The 15,611-nt window shown below is 35.9% G+C and overlaps 2 protein-coding genes across 2 annotated transcripts in view; one reads left to right on the top strand and one right to left on the bottom strand.

The window, feature by feature from the left end:
* The window catches only part of LOC124412270 (N-alpha-acetyltransferase 15, NatA auxiliary subunit), a 37,703-nt gene extending 27,403 nt beyond the window's left edge, over positions 1-10,300 (top strand). The window contains exons 9-11 of the mRNA XM_046892012.1: positions 8,763-8,956; positions 9,096-9,204; positions 9,331-10,300. Coding sequence (XP_046747968.1) covers positions 8,763-8,956; positions 9,096-9,204; positions 9,331-9,854 — 827 coding nt within the window. The 3' untranslated portion in view covers positions 9,855-10,300. The remainder of the gene's footprint in view (positions 1-8,762; positions 8,957-9,095; positions 9,205-9,330) is intronic.
* Positions 10,301-12,653: 2,353 nt separating this feature from the next.
* LOC124412272 (deoxycytidylate deaminase) lies at positions 12,654-15,153 on the bottom strand. Its single transcript, XM_046892016.1, has 4 exons — positions 14,659-15,153; positions 14,327-14,562; positions 14,003-14,216; positions 12,654-13,761 (listed from the first exon to the last, which is right to left on the bottom strand). The coding sequence occupies exons 1-4, from the start codon at positions 14,712-14,714 to the stop codon at positions 13,653-13,655; spliced, it is 615 nt and encodes a 204-aa protein (XP_046747972.1). The 5' UTR covers positions 14,715-15,153; the 3' UTR covers positions 12,654-13,652.
* Positions 15,154-15,611: the final 458 nt, after the last annotated feature.

Below are 15,611 nucleotides of genomic sequence, written 5' to 3'. Positions count from 1 at the left end.
CTTTCTCTCTTTCTCTCCTTTTTTTTTTTTCTTCTCTACGTAAAGGATATACGTACCTCTAGCGTGTCGAAGTCGACGATGATAACGGGCGCGAAACGGGACGGGCATTTTAAAATGTTCGTTTCTATTTTCTGTACAATGAAAATACACACCGAGTGGCTTTCTTTTCTCTTCGCAAAACTCGCATCATCACCCCACCCGCCCCCGATAGTCGTCGTTGATTTGACATTCCGTTCACGCGTACAAAGTAGTGAATTGTACACGACATTATTATACATATGATCGGATCACTTTTTAATTTATCAACTTCAGGCAGTGTCTAAAGAAAATTTAAACTATTTTCCGTTTTCGTTATACATCTAACATTTATTCACCTGCACGATGTTATAAATAATATCAATATCTTTCAACAAATGTCTGTATTAATCATTTGTAAAAAATTTTTTTAGTTAAATGTGCACGTTCCCGATACGGAACATGTATGTATAGTGTGTATATGTATATGTATATGTATATATATATATATATATACATATACGGTGACGCAATAACAAGCTGTAATAATCATTGTTCGTTCTGGGTATTAGATATTATGTTATACAGACAAGTTTTATTTAGATCGTGGGTCAATCTAGCCTCAGGATATATAAATGGCTGCGGTATTACAGTATCAAACATTATACCGCATTGGTTAAAGGCGATATGGTAATCACACTATTCGTATAACATTATGCACATTATATTCCAAGCGTTTCAAAAATTATTATCTCGATCGGCATACAACTCGCATCTTTTATATTCGATTATACATCCAAGTCCCGAGATCAACGTCTCTAGGCGATTTTATAAAATTTCGTTATTTTATTTTCTTGATTTTTTCCAACGCTTCTTCGTTTCTCTTTTAAGGAAAACGGTTATTCAACAAACCGCAGTAACGTTTCAATGTCTTGGAAGATATAATAACGGGTGTACACAAAATAATGACATGATGTTTTTTTTTTTTTTTTCTCGTTTTCGGAATATCTTGACGTGATTTCAATTTTCATCCCGCGCGCGACGCGTTCCTCTTTTATCATGCACAATTCAATTCAATTTCTTTTTACAACCAAGATCCTATTGTCAATCCAACCTTGTTGCACATAACGCAGTGACCTTGGTGGAAGAAAGACGGACACAATAACCACGCGACTATACAAACTCGGGGAAAGTCTCATTAAAATCCAACCGTATAATACAGCACTCTCAATATACATGTATGTAGGTATACCATATTGTACAGCATTGCACAGTTTCGGAATCGCAAAGCGTGCGTGTGGATAAGAAAAATTCGCACCCGCCTCGGCTCTCGGTTCTATTTGAATGGATTACAGCTCACGTAGAGCGCTCTCATTTTCTAGTGCAGTGCAGCAGCGGTCTCTCAAATGTCGCGATATCTCCTTTGTTCTCGATCCGCTATGGACGTCATTATTAGAAGATGCATACCTAAGATGCGTTTAATTATCACAGTTTACTAACTGATGAATTTCCCCGTTCAAAATGAAATAGGATAACAACAAAAAAAAAAAATATGAACGCTAGGAAAAAAACCGCGTAAAAAATTAGTATCCGAAAAAATCGACATCAAGAAATTCAATTTATTCCCAACTTGGCGTCGATTTTTCGGCGAACGCAGGACTCTCGCCGTTCTTTGTGCGCCTTAACCCTTCGCCATGCCCATGCAGTGGAAGGTTGTCCAGGTGTCATGTCGGTCTCATCTCGACCGTAAAAGTATCCGCTATTTTTAGACTGAAAGCATTCAGAAACGCGACCTGAGTTCGCGAGGAAGAACCGGCTGCAACGTAGGTCGGTGAAAACCGCACGTATTTCCAAATCATTCGAGGCTTCGTCAGCTCTTGGATATTTCAATGTGTAACCATATGAGAGTCCGGATACAGACCTTCCTCGTCTGTCCTCGGTTGCACCTTAATGCGCGTCAATCGACCGAAACCGTGTTTACTCATTAATTACGTGACATCGTCGGGAATTTTTTTTTTTTTTTCTTTTCTTTTCTTTTCTTTCCTCGGTTTTTACTGACACTGCGATGTATTCGTCGTCCGCGGTTGGTTAATCCTTTCAGGAAAATGAAAATGAAAATTTCACCGTATGCACAGTTGTAATCTTCACGTTAATGCTTTTCCTTGCCTTGGTTTCTGTACGAATCAAAATGCGAATTCCATTCTATACATAATTACGCGACAATGACTGGCGATGATGCAGTTGATGTAATGGAATCGAATTCGCATTTTGTTTCGGACCGCAAAACAAGTTGGACGGAATGGGGGAAGGCATTAATGAACATTACTGTGCGTCTATATCGTACTTCGACATGAATGACGTCATACCGTCACTTTTCTTCAATCGAATCAGAATAAGATTTTACCTGAAAAATATCTAATTTTTGCAAAAATCTATCAAAATATCCTGTCGTTGATTCATACACACATATATATATGTATATATATATATATACAAACGTAACCTGCAATCTAAGAGTGTAAGGTGTTTTCTTCTTCTTTATAGGATACCAGTTTTCCGGATGTATAAGGTTCGCGCTTTTTACACCGCAACGCGTAATCGGCCATGCTATTCCCGTTCAATGATCACCTTCCGTAGGCAATATAATCTATCGTAGAATACGTACACTGAAGGTGCATGCACGGCATCAGCTTCGAGACGGGTTAACGATCCTTAATACGCGCGAACGCGATACGCGAAGGAGTTCCGCTTGCTGTGAATGTTAGTTTGATTTTTTTTTCGTCTTCCTTTTTTTTTGCATCTATTTTCAACGTATAAGCGCAGCAACTTTAACGGCTGTAATATAACTATGCGTTATGCACTGTGTATAACGAGGAAACCCGGAAGGGTGCAACAATTATATCCCGCATTGGGTTGGTAAAACGTTCGACTCGCATACTCGTTATATCGAAGAGCAAGAAAATCATCCTTGTTTTAAATTCAAATCGCATCTTTCTCTCGCTCTCATTCTACTCACGATCAGTCTCTCTCCACTTTCCTATTGGTATAACCGGCTGATCGTTTCAACGATCGAAATTCAACAGTTATTTTTTTAATTTTTTTTTTTTTTTATTTCTATTCTTTTTCAGCTCTTTCACCAGCCGCGGAAGTTTGTGAAAACTAAATTACGTAAATTTATGTTTTCCGTGAATTGAATTCATTTTAAACGTAATAATCTGGTCACGGACTTTTTAATAGATATTTATAAAATGTTTCTTGAACTTCTATTATAATATGTGGTCAATTCGTATCGAGATGGTTGATAACAAATATACACGAAATTAAAACTTTGGAAAAATTATCGCGCCCTTCAATTTTTCTTGTAGTCATTTTTCACTTCGATCATTTCGTTAATTGTATAACAGAAATATATTCGAGGAAATATTTATTCTTATAATGCGAAGGGATGGAGATAATATGTACTAAGAACGGGCAAAATCTATTATTTCGTCATTGAGAACTGAAACCTCGACGCCACGCCCTGCGCTGATTGAGAATGTGGGCGATACCGTACCTTTGCAGGAGAATGTTTAAACCCGTGTGTATATATGTATACAAAAGCTGCAGATGAATGTAGACTATATTGCGCGGCTAGGGATTGGATTAGACGTGGATTAATACTGGCAGGTTGCGACCTTTGAAAGTCCGACGCGTAGAATCATTACGGTTACCTACATGTATATAGAAAAGTTTTTTAATTATTTATAACCGATAAATATGGTATAAATATATATACATATATATATATATAATAAGAAGAGTTGTCAAAGGTCTATAGATTGTACAGGGAATTGCGTTCTGTTATTTTTCATTCCATTTTTTCCGTTTCGTCAGCTTCCGCAATATTACACAGATCAAAGATCAAGGAAATTGATTATTTCCTCGGTGTGATCGAAGGTCAAGGATTGATGCGTAGTAGTATAATTGCTTATAATTGGAGTAACCGATGGTGGGATGATCGAATTATTATAAACAATGGCTATTAGAGACGATCGTATTCCCAATGACACTCGACGATCATGGTATTATGTAATGTTGCGTATGGTTAATTGTTGCCGCCGATTGTTGTTAGTTAGTAATACTGAGAAATTACGTTAAGCCAAGTTACGCATTATATGCGCATACATTACAATTATACTCTCGAGGAAAAAGAACAAATAAATTTGAATTCATTTGAATGGCGTATGAATTGCCTGAAATTTAAATTAAAGAATAATTCATTCGAATTATGTATAATGGAATGTGGAAAAAATTTTCTCAGGTATGAGTCAAAATCGGAAGTTCTTTTCCTCCATATCAGAAACGTACTCCTTGCGTATATATAGTTCTTAATGCAGAAATAGTCTGCGGACTGTGCAGTTAAAATTATTCGTTTTACTTATAACAGACTCGAAATCTCTCGTTTTCTTCAATTTCCAATTTGGAATAGTTTCAAGATCCGTCATCCGACCGACGAATGTTTGGTTTCGGATACTTGCTGCACTGTGACAGAATCGTAACAACGAAACTGAATCGAGACGGTCACGCTTGTGCCTACGTAACAATGATTAACTTCTTTTCTTGGATTTCTCTCTCTCTCTCTCTCTCTCTCTTTATTCGTCGTTTTCTTTCGTTGATTTCTCAACGTATCAACTATTTTCCACGTTGTAAAAATACAATAAGTATACATGTATATATAATATAGTGATAATTGATAATTTCGCAACGTGCATAAGTGTGATACCTATAATACACACACATATACGTATGTGGATTCGCGTTTACGCTCTATACGATTATGTCCACATACCTCACACCAGCTGCCAGGCTACGATTCTTTATTATAAAATTTCGGCAATGTCTTCGAACCGACGCGAACAATGCTCGTATCATAGGCGACCGACCCCCTGTATGCATGTGTATAATAATGTAACTACGTGCGGATTATAAATTGCCAGCGCAATTCTTTCCGAAATCTAATTATCACGGAGTAAATTAATAACCGCAAAGCGTGCCCGTGCCATAGCATTTTGCGCAACAATGTTATATATTATATATTTAGAAAACATAACTTGGATTTTATATATACATATATTTTTATATGTACTTGTATACTACGAAATCAATACCGTATAATATAATACTATTATTACAAAGTGGGGGGGGAAATCTGTGACAAAAAAAAAAAAACCTTACGATAAAATAAATCAATTTATAGAGGTCTGGCGGGCAAAGTGTGCACACGTAGTATAATACCTATAATATTAGTTATATGCATAAACCGATGTCGTGGTTTTAAGGTGGTGCAATTCTTCTCATGTGACACAAGTCACCGCACGTGGGTGCGGGTATAGGCTACGCAAACTGAAACTGCATAGCGTATAAATGTGTTACACACGTTGTACAATCTAGTTTATCGTCTCATTACATACCAACCGCAAATGAATAATAGGTAAATTCATACTATCGGATATCTAATAGCGGTTATCGGGGACGCTGACATATATATGTATGTATGCGTTAACATTGACTATGGGGGAAAAAATGTGAAATTCTTTTTGATAATGCCGTGCGACGAGAAATTTTAGAGAGGCTACCGTTTGTTCCGATTTCGTGTAATAATGAAGTGTAAAAAAGTCTCTGTCATTCCATCAATCGAATGAATTACGACACCATTTTCGACGAGAGTTGTTTCGTAGAAAAATTTTCCTAAACTTTTATAATATAATTTAAGATTTCTCTCTTTCTCTCTTTCTCTCTCTCTCTCGTTACTTTGCCGTTATTCACGACATTGAACATGTCCGTCAATTTCTAGATACCGCGCCACAGGCGTATAGAGTGTGAAATATAAACGCGTATGTATATCACGAAGCGGCTCGTCGTTAAAATAATTTCATGTTTATAATATATATTTTTCTTTCGTTCCTTCTTGCCTTCTTCATCCACCCTCTAATAACTGAAGTTGAGACAAGTGCCGGTGTTCTCTAATTCTGCTCCACGAGTTGGCTCACACGACCTTGTACAGCCTCCCGCTGAATTACGCAATCCATGCAACATTATAATGTACTGCAGAGTTGTTGCTTTATTATACAATATTATACAATATAATTGATGCTGCAGAGTTTTGAGAAACCCGTCGCAGTTATAACTACTTGTGTATCAAACTTGCATAAACAATATTTTATGCCTCGCGTATATGTGTGTGTACGCGTTAGATTTATTCAATTCTACATAATTAAATACCGCACGGAAGAGAGAATCTTATTCTACTATACATACTAGCTTCTTAGCTTCTTCGACTTCTTCTTCGATATCGAGCGATGATTACCGCTGCCCACGCGTTTTGACCTTCGCTCGAGGAAAGACGCGTGCACGATTTACGCCAACTTACCCGCGGCCGGCATACGCCCTCAGAAAACCGGATGCAAGTTGCAACTTTCAAGATCTGATCTCCGCTATCACGCGCAGCAGGAGACCAGTGTTTACCCGTGCATAAAATTGCACTCGACACGTGAACAACTACGTGAACAACTCACGTGAGTGCCTCTCACAGGCATACATTTTGACGCACCAAACTCTCACAAGAAAGTTCAATATTCTAAATGATCATTGCTTCCGACATAATTGTTTGTCGAATAAAACATCTATTATATATTTATATACGTATTTATACTGTGCAGGGTCATCGCGCGATTTGTCGATATTTTAGATGTATAGTTACCTAATTAGAAGAAATAACGAAGCTACGGGGGGCTACAGATTGCGAATATATCATAAATCTTGCTCTAAGCATCGCAGGCGCAAAATAAAAACCCACGCGCGATTGTTCTTGGATGAGCTAATTGTTTTTTCATTTATTCAATTTTTAATATCTCTTTTATTCCTATTCTGATTCTCATGCGATTTTTCCACCCTATAGTCTTATGGTTGCCGCGAGAATTCTCTTTAACATTGACGATGCAGGGAATGACGCGATAAAAGGGATGTTGGGGGGATAGGAAAGTGGAAACGCGTTGTGACCCGCACATGTGTGTAATCCACGTCAGCGAATCTCGTTGATCCACATTCCTGCAGAAACTCGCAAGGCGTGCAAGGTCTCTCTGGACCAAGGCCATGAAAAATCTGAGGAATAACATTGAGAGGTCTTCGCCAGCTGCAACAACATGGATACACGAGTAGATAATATAAATATGGATACAGAAACGCTAGTCTTTACAGTAATTCAGTATCTTTCTTTCTCGCATTAAAGGTCTCAATTTAATAGTGATTCACTTTATTTACGATATATACCTATATTTTATACACCGTGATATCGAAAGCTTCAACTCTCTCGAACGATAAAAATCTTGCACCTATACGATTTATACGCATGTGCCAGAATATATTGTAGAATTGCGCGTATTTATGATGGATAATTAATTTATCACACGGTCAAATCTACGACGCGCGTTGGTAGACGGAAGCGGATTTTGAAATTCTGCGATGAACCCCCCCATTCGTTGTTTTTACTATTATATATTTATAAATTCGTTATAAGATATGTTGCATAGAGATATGTGTATACATACATATAAGATTTATTAAACTCGTACCACTCGTATTAGCCAGCGCGATTTCGCCCACCTCGCAAGTTCCTCGGATCGTGTTTGTTTATCCCTCCTCCTATAATAATTAATCTGTGCCTTCTTACGCTAAACATGTTTTTATAGTATGCGAACTTTCTGGTGATAATAATAGAAGAAGAATTGCCAAGCCGTAATTTCATTCGGTATGATCGCGCCGACTTATCGGCAATCGTTATAAATCTATCGTGCCTTAATTCATTATTATAATTGCTGTTTGCAATTCTTCAAGGTATTATAAATGCGTGCGATTGTATAGATCATGGTCATCGTCTGCAGCCTACGTGTTTATTTTATCATTCATTTTATTCCCACGTATTTTCTTTATGGTTATACTTATCTAAAAAAGGGATTGACGAGTTGCAATCATTGCAAAAATATAATTCAACACCAAGCGTACAGAAATGTCCTTATCCCGCGTCTTTCCCCAAAAGGCAGATATTACGAATCATCAATCGGAACTTATACAGTTTTCTTGGAGGTAATTGAATTTAAAAAAAAAACCTAGGAATGGGGGGGGGGGCACCCGCGCGTAAGAGCACATACGTGTAATATTTTTACGTAATGCGTCAGGAAACGAAAAAAAAACAAAAAAAACGGGCAACCTGAACCCCTGGAAAGAGAATATGTATGTACATACATGATGTATCTACCTATGTACATACATAGAGGAATGTCTGAGGCAATTGTTTCGCTATTTACGTACAAATTTACGGAGCATATCACGCGCTCTTATCCGCACAATGTTTTAATATAATGTATGTACATTGAATATTTCTTTTCCTTATATAATTGGAAAGCGTGTGGCGCAGTGCAGCACCATACACATACACACACATAATTAAAGCGGTGACGCCCGTTGAACAGAATGAATGTATTAGAGTAATAATATTATTATTAATCAGTATACAGTACAGTACAGGGCGTATAATTTCCTTTTATTTCATATTATCAGAATATTTTTTTCTGCGTTGTTGCATAAACTGAATGGGATTTTTCCATATTGCGTAGTGAAATTTAAACATCCGTATTAAATAATGTAATAGTTGATATACATTTTTTCCATTCACGTAACTCAAGGATGTTGGGAAAATTTATTTTTTACAGAAAACTTGGCACCGTCGGAACTAAAGAAGCTTAGAAACAAGCAAAGGAAACAGCGCAGGAAGGCTGAATTGGAGAGGCAACAAGCCGCTCATGCTCAGGAGAAAAGGGAGCAGCACAACAAATCTCGACAACAGGCCGATCCTGATCTCGAACAACCGACTCTCGATGAATTGATCCCGGAAAAATTGGAAAGGGTATTTCTTATCTTTCTTTTACTCGCTTTCAATTATTATTTTTGTTCACTTTTTACCAACCAATCAATTTAATATTAAACAAAATCTTAGCTATCGATGGAGATTTAATGTTGGAGGAAAATATTTTTATCTTTTACAGTCTGAAGACCCACTGGAGCAGGCTGTCAAGTTTTTACAACCATTACAAGAGCTGGCCTCAGACAGAATAGAAACGCATCTCATGGCATTTGAGATATACTTTCGCAAAGGTGAATCGACCAAAATTTATTTCATTACTTGTGATGTATTTATTGATATTTATATGATATTTTTAATATAAGATACACCGCCGCATAGATCGTTTATTAATACATTTTATTTTTGTCAATTCTTAGGCCGGACACTGCTGATGCTTCAGTCAATAAAACGTGCGCATAATCTGGATTCAAATAATCCAGACCTGCACTCTTGTCTGGTACGATTCCTTCAACACGTCGCGGTAAATCCGCTCAAAGGACCGGTAGCCGATGTTGTAAAACGGCAGACAGCGGATATATTTTCAAACTACGACGCGGCTCAATTGAACAGTGAATTTTTAAATAAAAACAGCAAGTCTCTGCCACATTTACTTCAAGGGGCACGAATGCTGCACCTCTTGGATCCATCTGCTCAAGCTAAAGCTCTGTCGTTGGCTAGTCATGTAGACGGTTTGGACGGAGTTAATTTAGAAACGTGTACCAGAGTTTTGGAAGCACTGCGGAACGAAGATTTTGGAATATGCGAACAGGCGATAGCGGATTACACGACACAGTGCGAAAAACACTTTCCTTACGCGACCGCATTTCGACCGCCAGAATCTTACACCGCAACTACTAACCATCAGGCTCTGACAACAATCAGCGATACAGTTAGGGAGTGAATCTGGGTTCTGGGTTTTACGTTAAAACACGTAAATTACATAATTAGAATTTATATTAAACAAAACAAATACAAAAAAGAAAAAAAACCAACAAAAGAAAAGAGAAATGCGGATAATTACCGAATAAGCATGTAATATATTAAAAAACTGTTCCTGGTGAAGTTCATATATGCAGTGTGAGCAGTGCCGGGATCAGTGATGGATGAACAATCTTAACAAATTGATACGAGATGAAAAACAAACAAGTAGAGCACTGTGTTTCGTCATGGTTCGTGAATTTTAAATGAAGAAAAAAAAAAAGAGGACGGCGTAGTTAAGATTAATAAATATTACCCTTAATTAGAACAGATCAATCAGGCTCTTCAAATTCAAGAGTTACGGACGAAGTAGGAAGCGGCAAAGAGTGTGGAAACGTTTAGTGTACAGGGTGCGGTGTTTAAATATATACATACATGTAATAAGGCGTGTGGGAGTAACATTGTTGGTACAAAAGAAAGAAGAAAAAATCAATACAACACAAGATGGACAAGGATTGCGTCCGTCAACACGCTTAATATATATATATATATATATAACACATACATACACATTTATATATATACCACGGTAAAGCTCCACAGATTTTGTCTAATAAGCGATATTAAACTGTAATATCTCCAACGATGCCTGAAATACTGCTCTACTGTGTAGAGCAACGCAGCTAGGTAACATTCGAATGCTGAGACTGTGCCCTGCCTGTCTATCGCTACCATTGCATATGGAGTTTTATTTCATACCATGTGCTAATACATGGTGATCTTGTGGTCCATCAGTTAAAGATCGACTGTACTGAAAATTAATCGATTAGATAACCTTTTTTCCTGTAATTTTAGAACTAAAATCTATAAATAGGACCTAGGAAAATATTTACTTATCATGTAAAATCGCGTCATCAAAGAAGAGGGCAAAAAATTAACAATTCATACATGTTGTTATTATTTCAATAATCAATCGCTTATCAGTCCTCATACCTAACTTGCGTCAAATTTTCATATGAGTTTCTATAGGGGAGACCGGGGCACAAGGGACCCTTTAAAAATTTTGAAAATAAAATTTTTGCTGTTGAGATATTATTAGAGGTTTGTTTAATATGTGTTGTAAAATATACAACATTCTTTTGGGAGAAAAAATTTTTTTCCAAGACTTTTTAAATATATTTTAGATAAAGCCATTTAGACATTTTTTTTCATCATACATATTGATAAATAATCAATGATTTATTCAATATTAGTAGAATTAAAGGATGAAGGTAATAAAAAAAAACATTGGAGGCCGTTGTGCTCCGTAATTTTTTTTTTTCTTTATTACGGCAAAATAACGATGAATTTGTTCAAGATAGATCAAAACAACTTGTACCCGGTGCTCAAAAACCACAAAAAATAATTAGCGGCTTAGAGGGTCCGTCGTGCCCCGATCTCCCCTACTTGAAAATTTTTCATTCACATCATATAAATCTACTCGTATTCAGACCTGTATTCTAGACCTTTCCGGTGGACACCTTTTTCACCTTCGTACTCTCTTGATTGATCCGTTAATTAGTCATCATTTCAATTGTATTATAACCAAACGACAATTTTTGATTAGAATCGTATTGTATAACCACAGAATGTCTGAGTTTGATGTATACTACCCCTAATCACAGAATACCTTAATTAATTGATGGTCCTTGAGTTAAGTATCGAATTAAAAATTGATAGCAGGGTAGATTGTTTCGTTAACTGATATTTAGACAAAGAAAGTTCAATTCTTTTCAGTCACTTCGTAGCTAAACAACGCCAATAAACTATTTCATAAGTTGTCAGATCTTAATGAATGGTGGAAAGCATGGTCACACCTCATTTATTTATTTCATACTTTTACCTAGGTACTACGTAGAAACATTGAAGTACACTTGTTCTTTTCAATATACGTTGAATGTTTGATGGTTTACGACTGCTGGGTACGACTCAGGCTAAAATATTGAGGGATATAAGAATACATATATATCACTGAAGATTAGAGCTTTTACGGTTTTCTAAACGTGATCGTGTCACAAACTACCTACTTTAGATTATTTCAGGTTAATTTATGAAGTTCTTTTGATATCCGATTGAAAAATAGATGTACGTATATTTCATAGCTGTGTTCCATGGAAAAAACAATAGCTAATCATTGAAATGATAAGAAAACTATCAATACGCGAATTGAGTAATAGATAATAATTAAATAAAAATAAAAATGTAGGCGCTACATTTTCAGCTGAGCAAAATTTATCAAATATTAGAAAATTTGATAAATTCTTAGCAAGCGCCATGCCTATAAAAGCTAGCGTGGTACAAGATAATATCTCTGTACATTCAAATAGTCTATTTGCAAAAGTCATAAAAGAAAACATTGCACCTTTTTTAAGAATCATATTGATTTTTTTTTTTTTTTTTTTTAATAATAAATATCTTCTCATATTCTAGCACAAATTATTAGTGACTATGGTTACTCTTGTCTTCTAAAATAGAAGCATAATGAAGAGACATGCAACGAATGTGAAGAAAGTTCATTTTCACCAACAAGTTCTGAATCTGATTATCTAACACTTGATTTTCATAATTTAAACATTCTAATATATTTCTAAGCGCAAGTTGCATTTTTACGTACTTTTCTCAATTGATTGAAATTAGACTGCAATGGTTTGTCTAAACCTGTGCGATTGTCAAAACTCTCGAAACATTTTACTATGAGCAATACATGCATTTATGCATTCATAGACATACATTTACATGCAAATCAACTTAAAACATTTGTTTTATCTTCACTTCATCTTTTACCTACGTTGAAGCAAATCACAAAGCTAATCTAGACTCAGGTATTTATTTTGTCACTTTAATGCGGAACCGAACGTAGATATTCATTATCTAAATAATAGTGTAACGTATTCTTTTTTTTGTTATATTAGTGGAAGAAAAACTGAATGCATACGTAATTGCGTATGTCAACAAAATTTCAACAACTTTGAATGGCGGATACTGGTCTACCAGACTTGTAATAAGCCTTTTCTATCGTTGAATCGAGTTATGTGGAGCTTTGAGTGACTTCTGACGTGAGTGAGACGGGTCGATCGACACAAATGATACTTTTTCAAACCTAATATCACAAATGATTTTGCTCTGCTTTATCGTAAATTAAACATTTAAATTTTACATAAGCTGGCCTGCTTTTCATATGGACAAAGCACGATTTACTGGGTCGCCACCCAAAAAGCTTTTATGTAATTATCCAGGTCTAATTTAATCAACAGGCGAAATGTATTTAGTTCTGAGTAGAATCATTAATACCTAAAAGCGTTTAGATTTGTATAATATTTAAATCGGAGCTACACTTGTGTTGTTATACGATAATATTATCCATGTATTATTACCAAGTTGTTACATTTTCTAGTAAAATATCTTAATCATATTATTTATTTGCTAAAACCCCATTTTTCGTGAATTTAAGAGTGAAATTGACAACGCTGTACAGTCCCGAAAGAAGAGAGAAACCACTTTCTGTCTATTTCTGCATTTGTACCTATACTTAATCATATTTTATATGTAAATACCAGGAGTTGATCCCTTTTGAGGATAAGAATTACCAGCAATATCACAAGACGCACTTTTTTAAATACCGCTATCCAGTGGTTAATTAAATACTACTTGAAAAGGGTCAACACACAAAATGTCAAAAGAAAATAAGATGATAAAATAAAATCTGTTTATAAAGAAAATTATGTTTGTAACACGTTAATGATCACTCGGTTGAAGAACTTTTCACCGGCGTTGGCGGCAGCTGAGTCATCTCATTCCAGTTGATTTCACTGAAGTCGATTACTATTGTCATATTCTGAGGTATGTATTGTCTGTAATATGAACCACAATGAGAAATGCTATTCCTATTCAGTTATATAACTCAATATATAGCAGTCTTAAGTCAAGAATTGCAGTTTTTACAAATCGGTCCAAACCATCAAACATCCGCTGGACGTAAGGTAAAATGATGATTGAACTATGTTCTTGATAAAATACAAGTTGTAACTACATTGATCGTTAAGAGTATCTTACTGTTTCATACATACGTAAAAGTATTTTACTATAATTTACCTATAGGAGACGCCGCATGCATCAAACATTTTTTTGGCAGCAATGGTTGTCTTTTTCTGAGAATGCTTGTCAGACATGTACACAACAGATTTTATACCAGACTGAATAATTATTTTTGCACATTCGTTGCACGGAAACAATCCCACATACATCGTGCAATCTTTAACATCTGCCGAATTTTTATTTAGAATTGCATTCATTTCAGCATGACAAACTAAAAAGGGGTTAGAAAAATCAACTCATTGTTCTAATCCGAGCAAGATTCGAATCATTCTTTTTCTCAATCTTCGGGTCCAAGTCTGTCAAAAGTATGAATCACCTCACCGTAAAGATACTTTGTTTCTAGTTTATCGTTACTGCTCTTGTCCCATGGAAATTCATCGTCACTACATCCAATTGGCATCCCATTGTACCCCACACCGACAATTTTATGTTCTTTGTTAACGATACAAACACCTACTTGGGTACAAGGGTCTTTGCTTCGTTTTGCCGCAAGGAATGCAGTAGCCATAAAGTATTCGTCCCATTCTAAGTAGTTGGTTCTCTTTTTGTTTATATCACTGAAAGTTAATAATAGTGAAAAAGTGAAAAAAAAAAAAAAATTAATAGATCAACATCGGACTAGAAAGAAATAGACTGGATGAGTAACTAATTACCGATCTTCCGAAAAACTTGATGAATCGTTCTGGGCTATTTCGTTGATTCTATCCATTTTCGGTGTTTGAAAATGATTTTTTTACGTCTCTACTAACAGCTTGAGGTAGGTAAAATGACTGTAATGCCAGGTGTCAATGTGTAACCACGGTAACACAATTTAATCATTAATCAACTATTAGCCTATACTGAACAAATCTTGAAGCCCATGCTAAACAACTGAAGATTTAAAATAACATAAAAACAAATCGAAAAGAAAGTGACAGATCCAACGTGTCTCAAAGATCGTCGGAACGTTGAGGTTGGGTTATAACACTTGACAATTTTTTCACTCTACCTACTCAGCTATCGAATAATTGCAACCGGCGTTTCATTTTAATGCACAGTTCTCCCGGTTGTGCAGATGAGAATGGTTTCAAGATAATTTCTTTCTAATAAATTTTTTACTTTGCAAAATAGAAATGAAGTGACGAAGAAGGAGTTCTATAATGGCTCAGAACCACTGAAACAGAGATAGAACTCTCGCGTCTCATCTCACACCCACAAACCCAAGTGACATACCGACACAGATACGCTTATCGATCGAGCAAAGCTAAAACCGAAATTATTAGGAGTTTAATATTCGAACGACGTTTTATGGTAGCAAATTTGCCTGACAGAAAGCTGAAACCATTGCTCAGTTGGCTTTAGATTAGTTCGCATATTGAAAATGTGCATTTAATACGCACTTTTTTGTATTACAGGTAAGTAGGATCAGCTACGAGTTCGAATTCTGATTGTGGTTTTTTGCGAAAACTAGTATCACATCGCGCGCTGTAACCGGTGTTCTTTTTTCATATTTTTTGATTCTACAAAACCTTCTTTATCGCACATAGCTCTTTGAAGGTTTACTGTTGTTTTACGGCAATGAAAAACATTTAACCACATGTTACGTTATGCAGAGTCAAATCCCAAA

This window comes from Diprion similis, chromosome 11 (assembly GCF_021155765.1).
Source record: "Diprion similis isolate iyDipSimi1 chromosome 11, iyDipSimi1.1, whole genome shotgun sequence".
NCBI classification, from domain to species: Eukaryota; Metazoa; Arthropoda; class Insecta; order Hymenoptera; family Diprionidae; genus Diprion; species Diprion similis.
The sequence above is the reverse complement of the archived record's forward strand: the minus strand, read 5'-3'. Positions and strand labels throughout refer to the sequence as shown.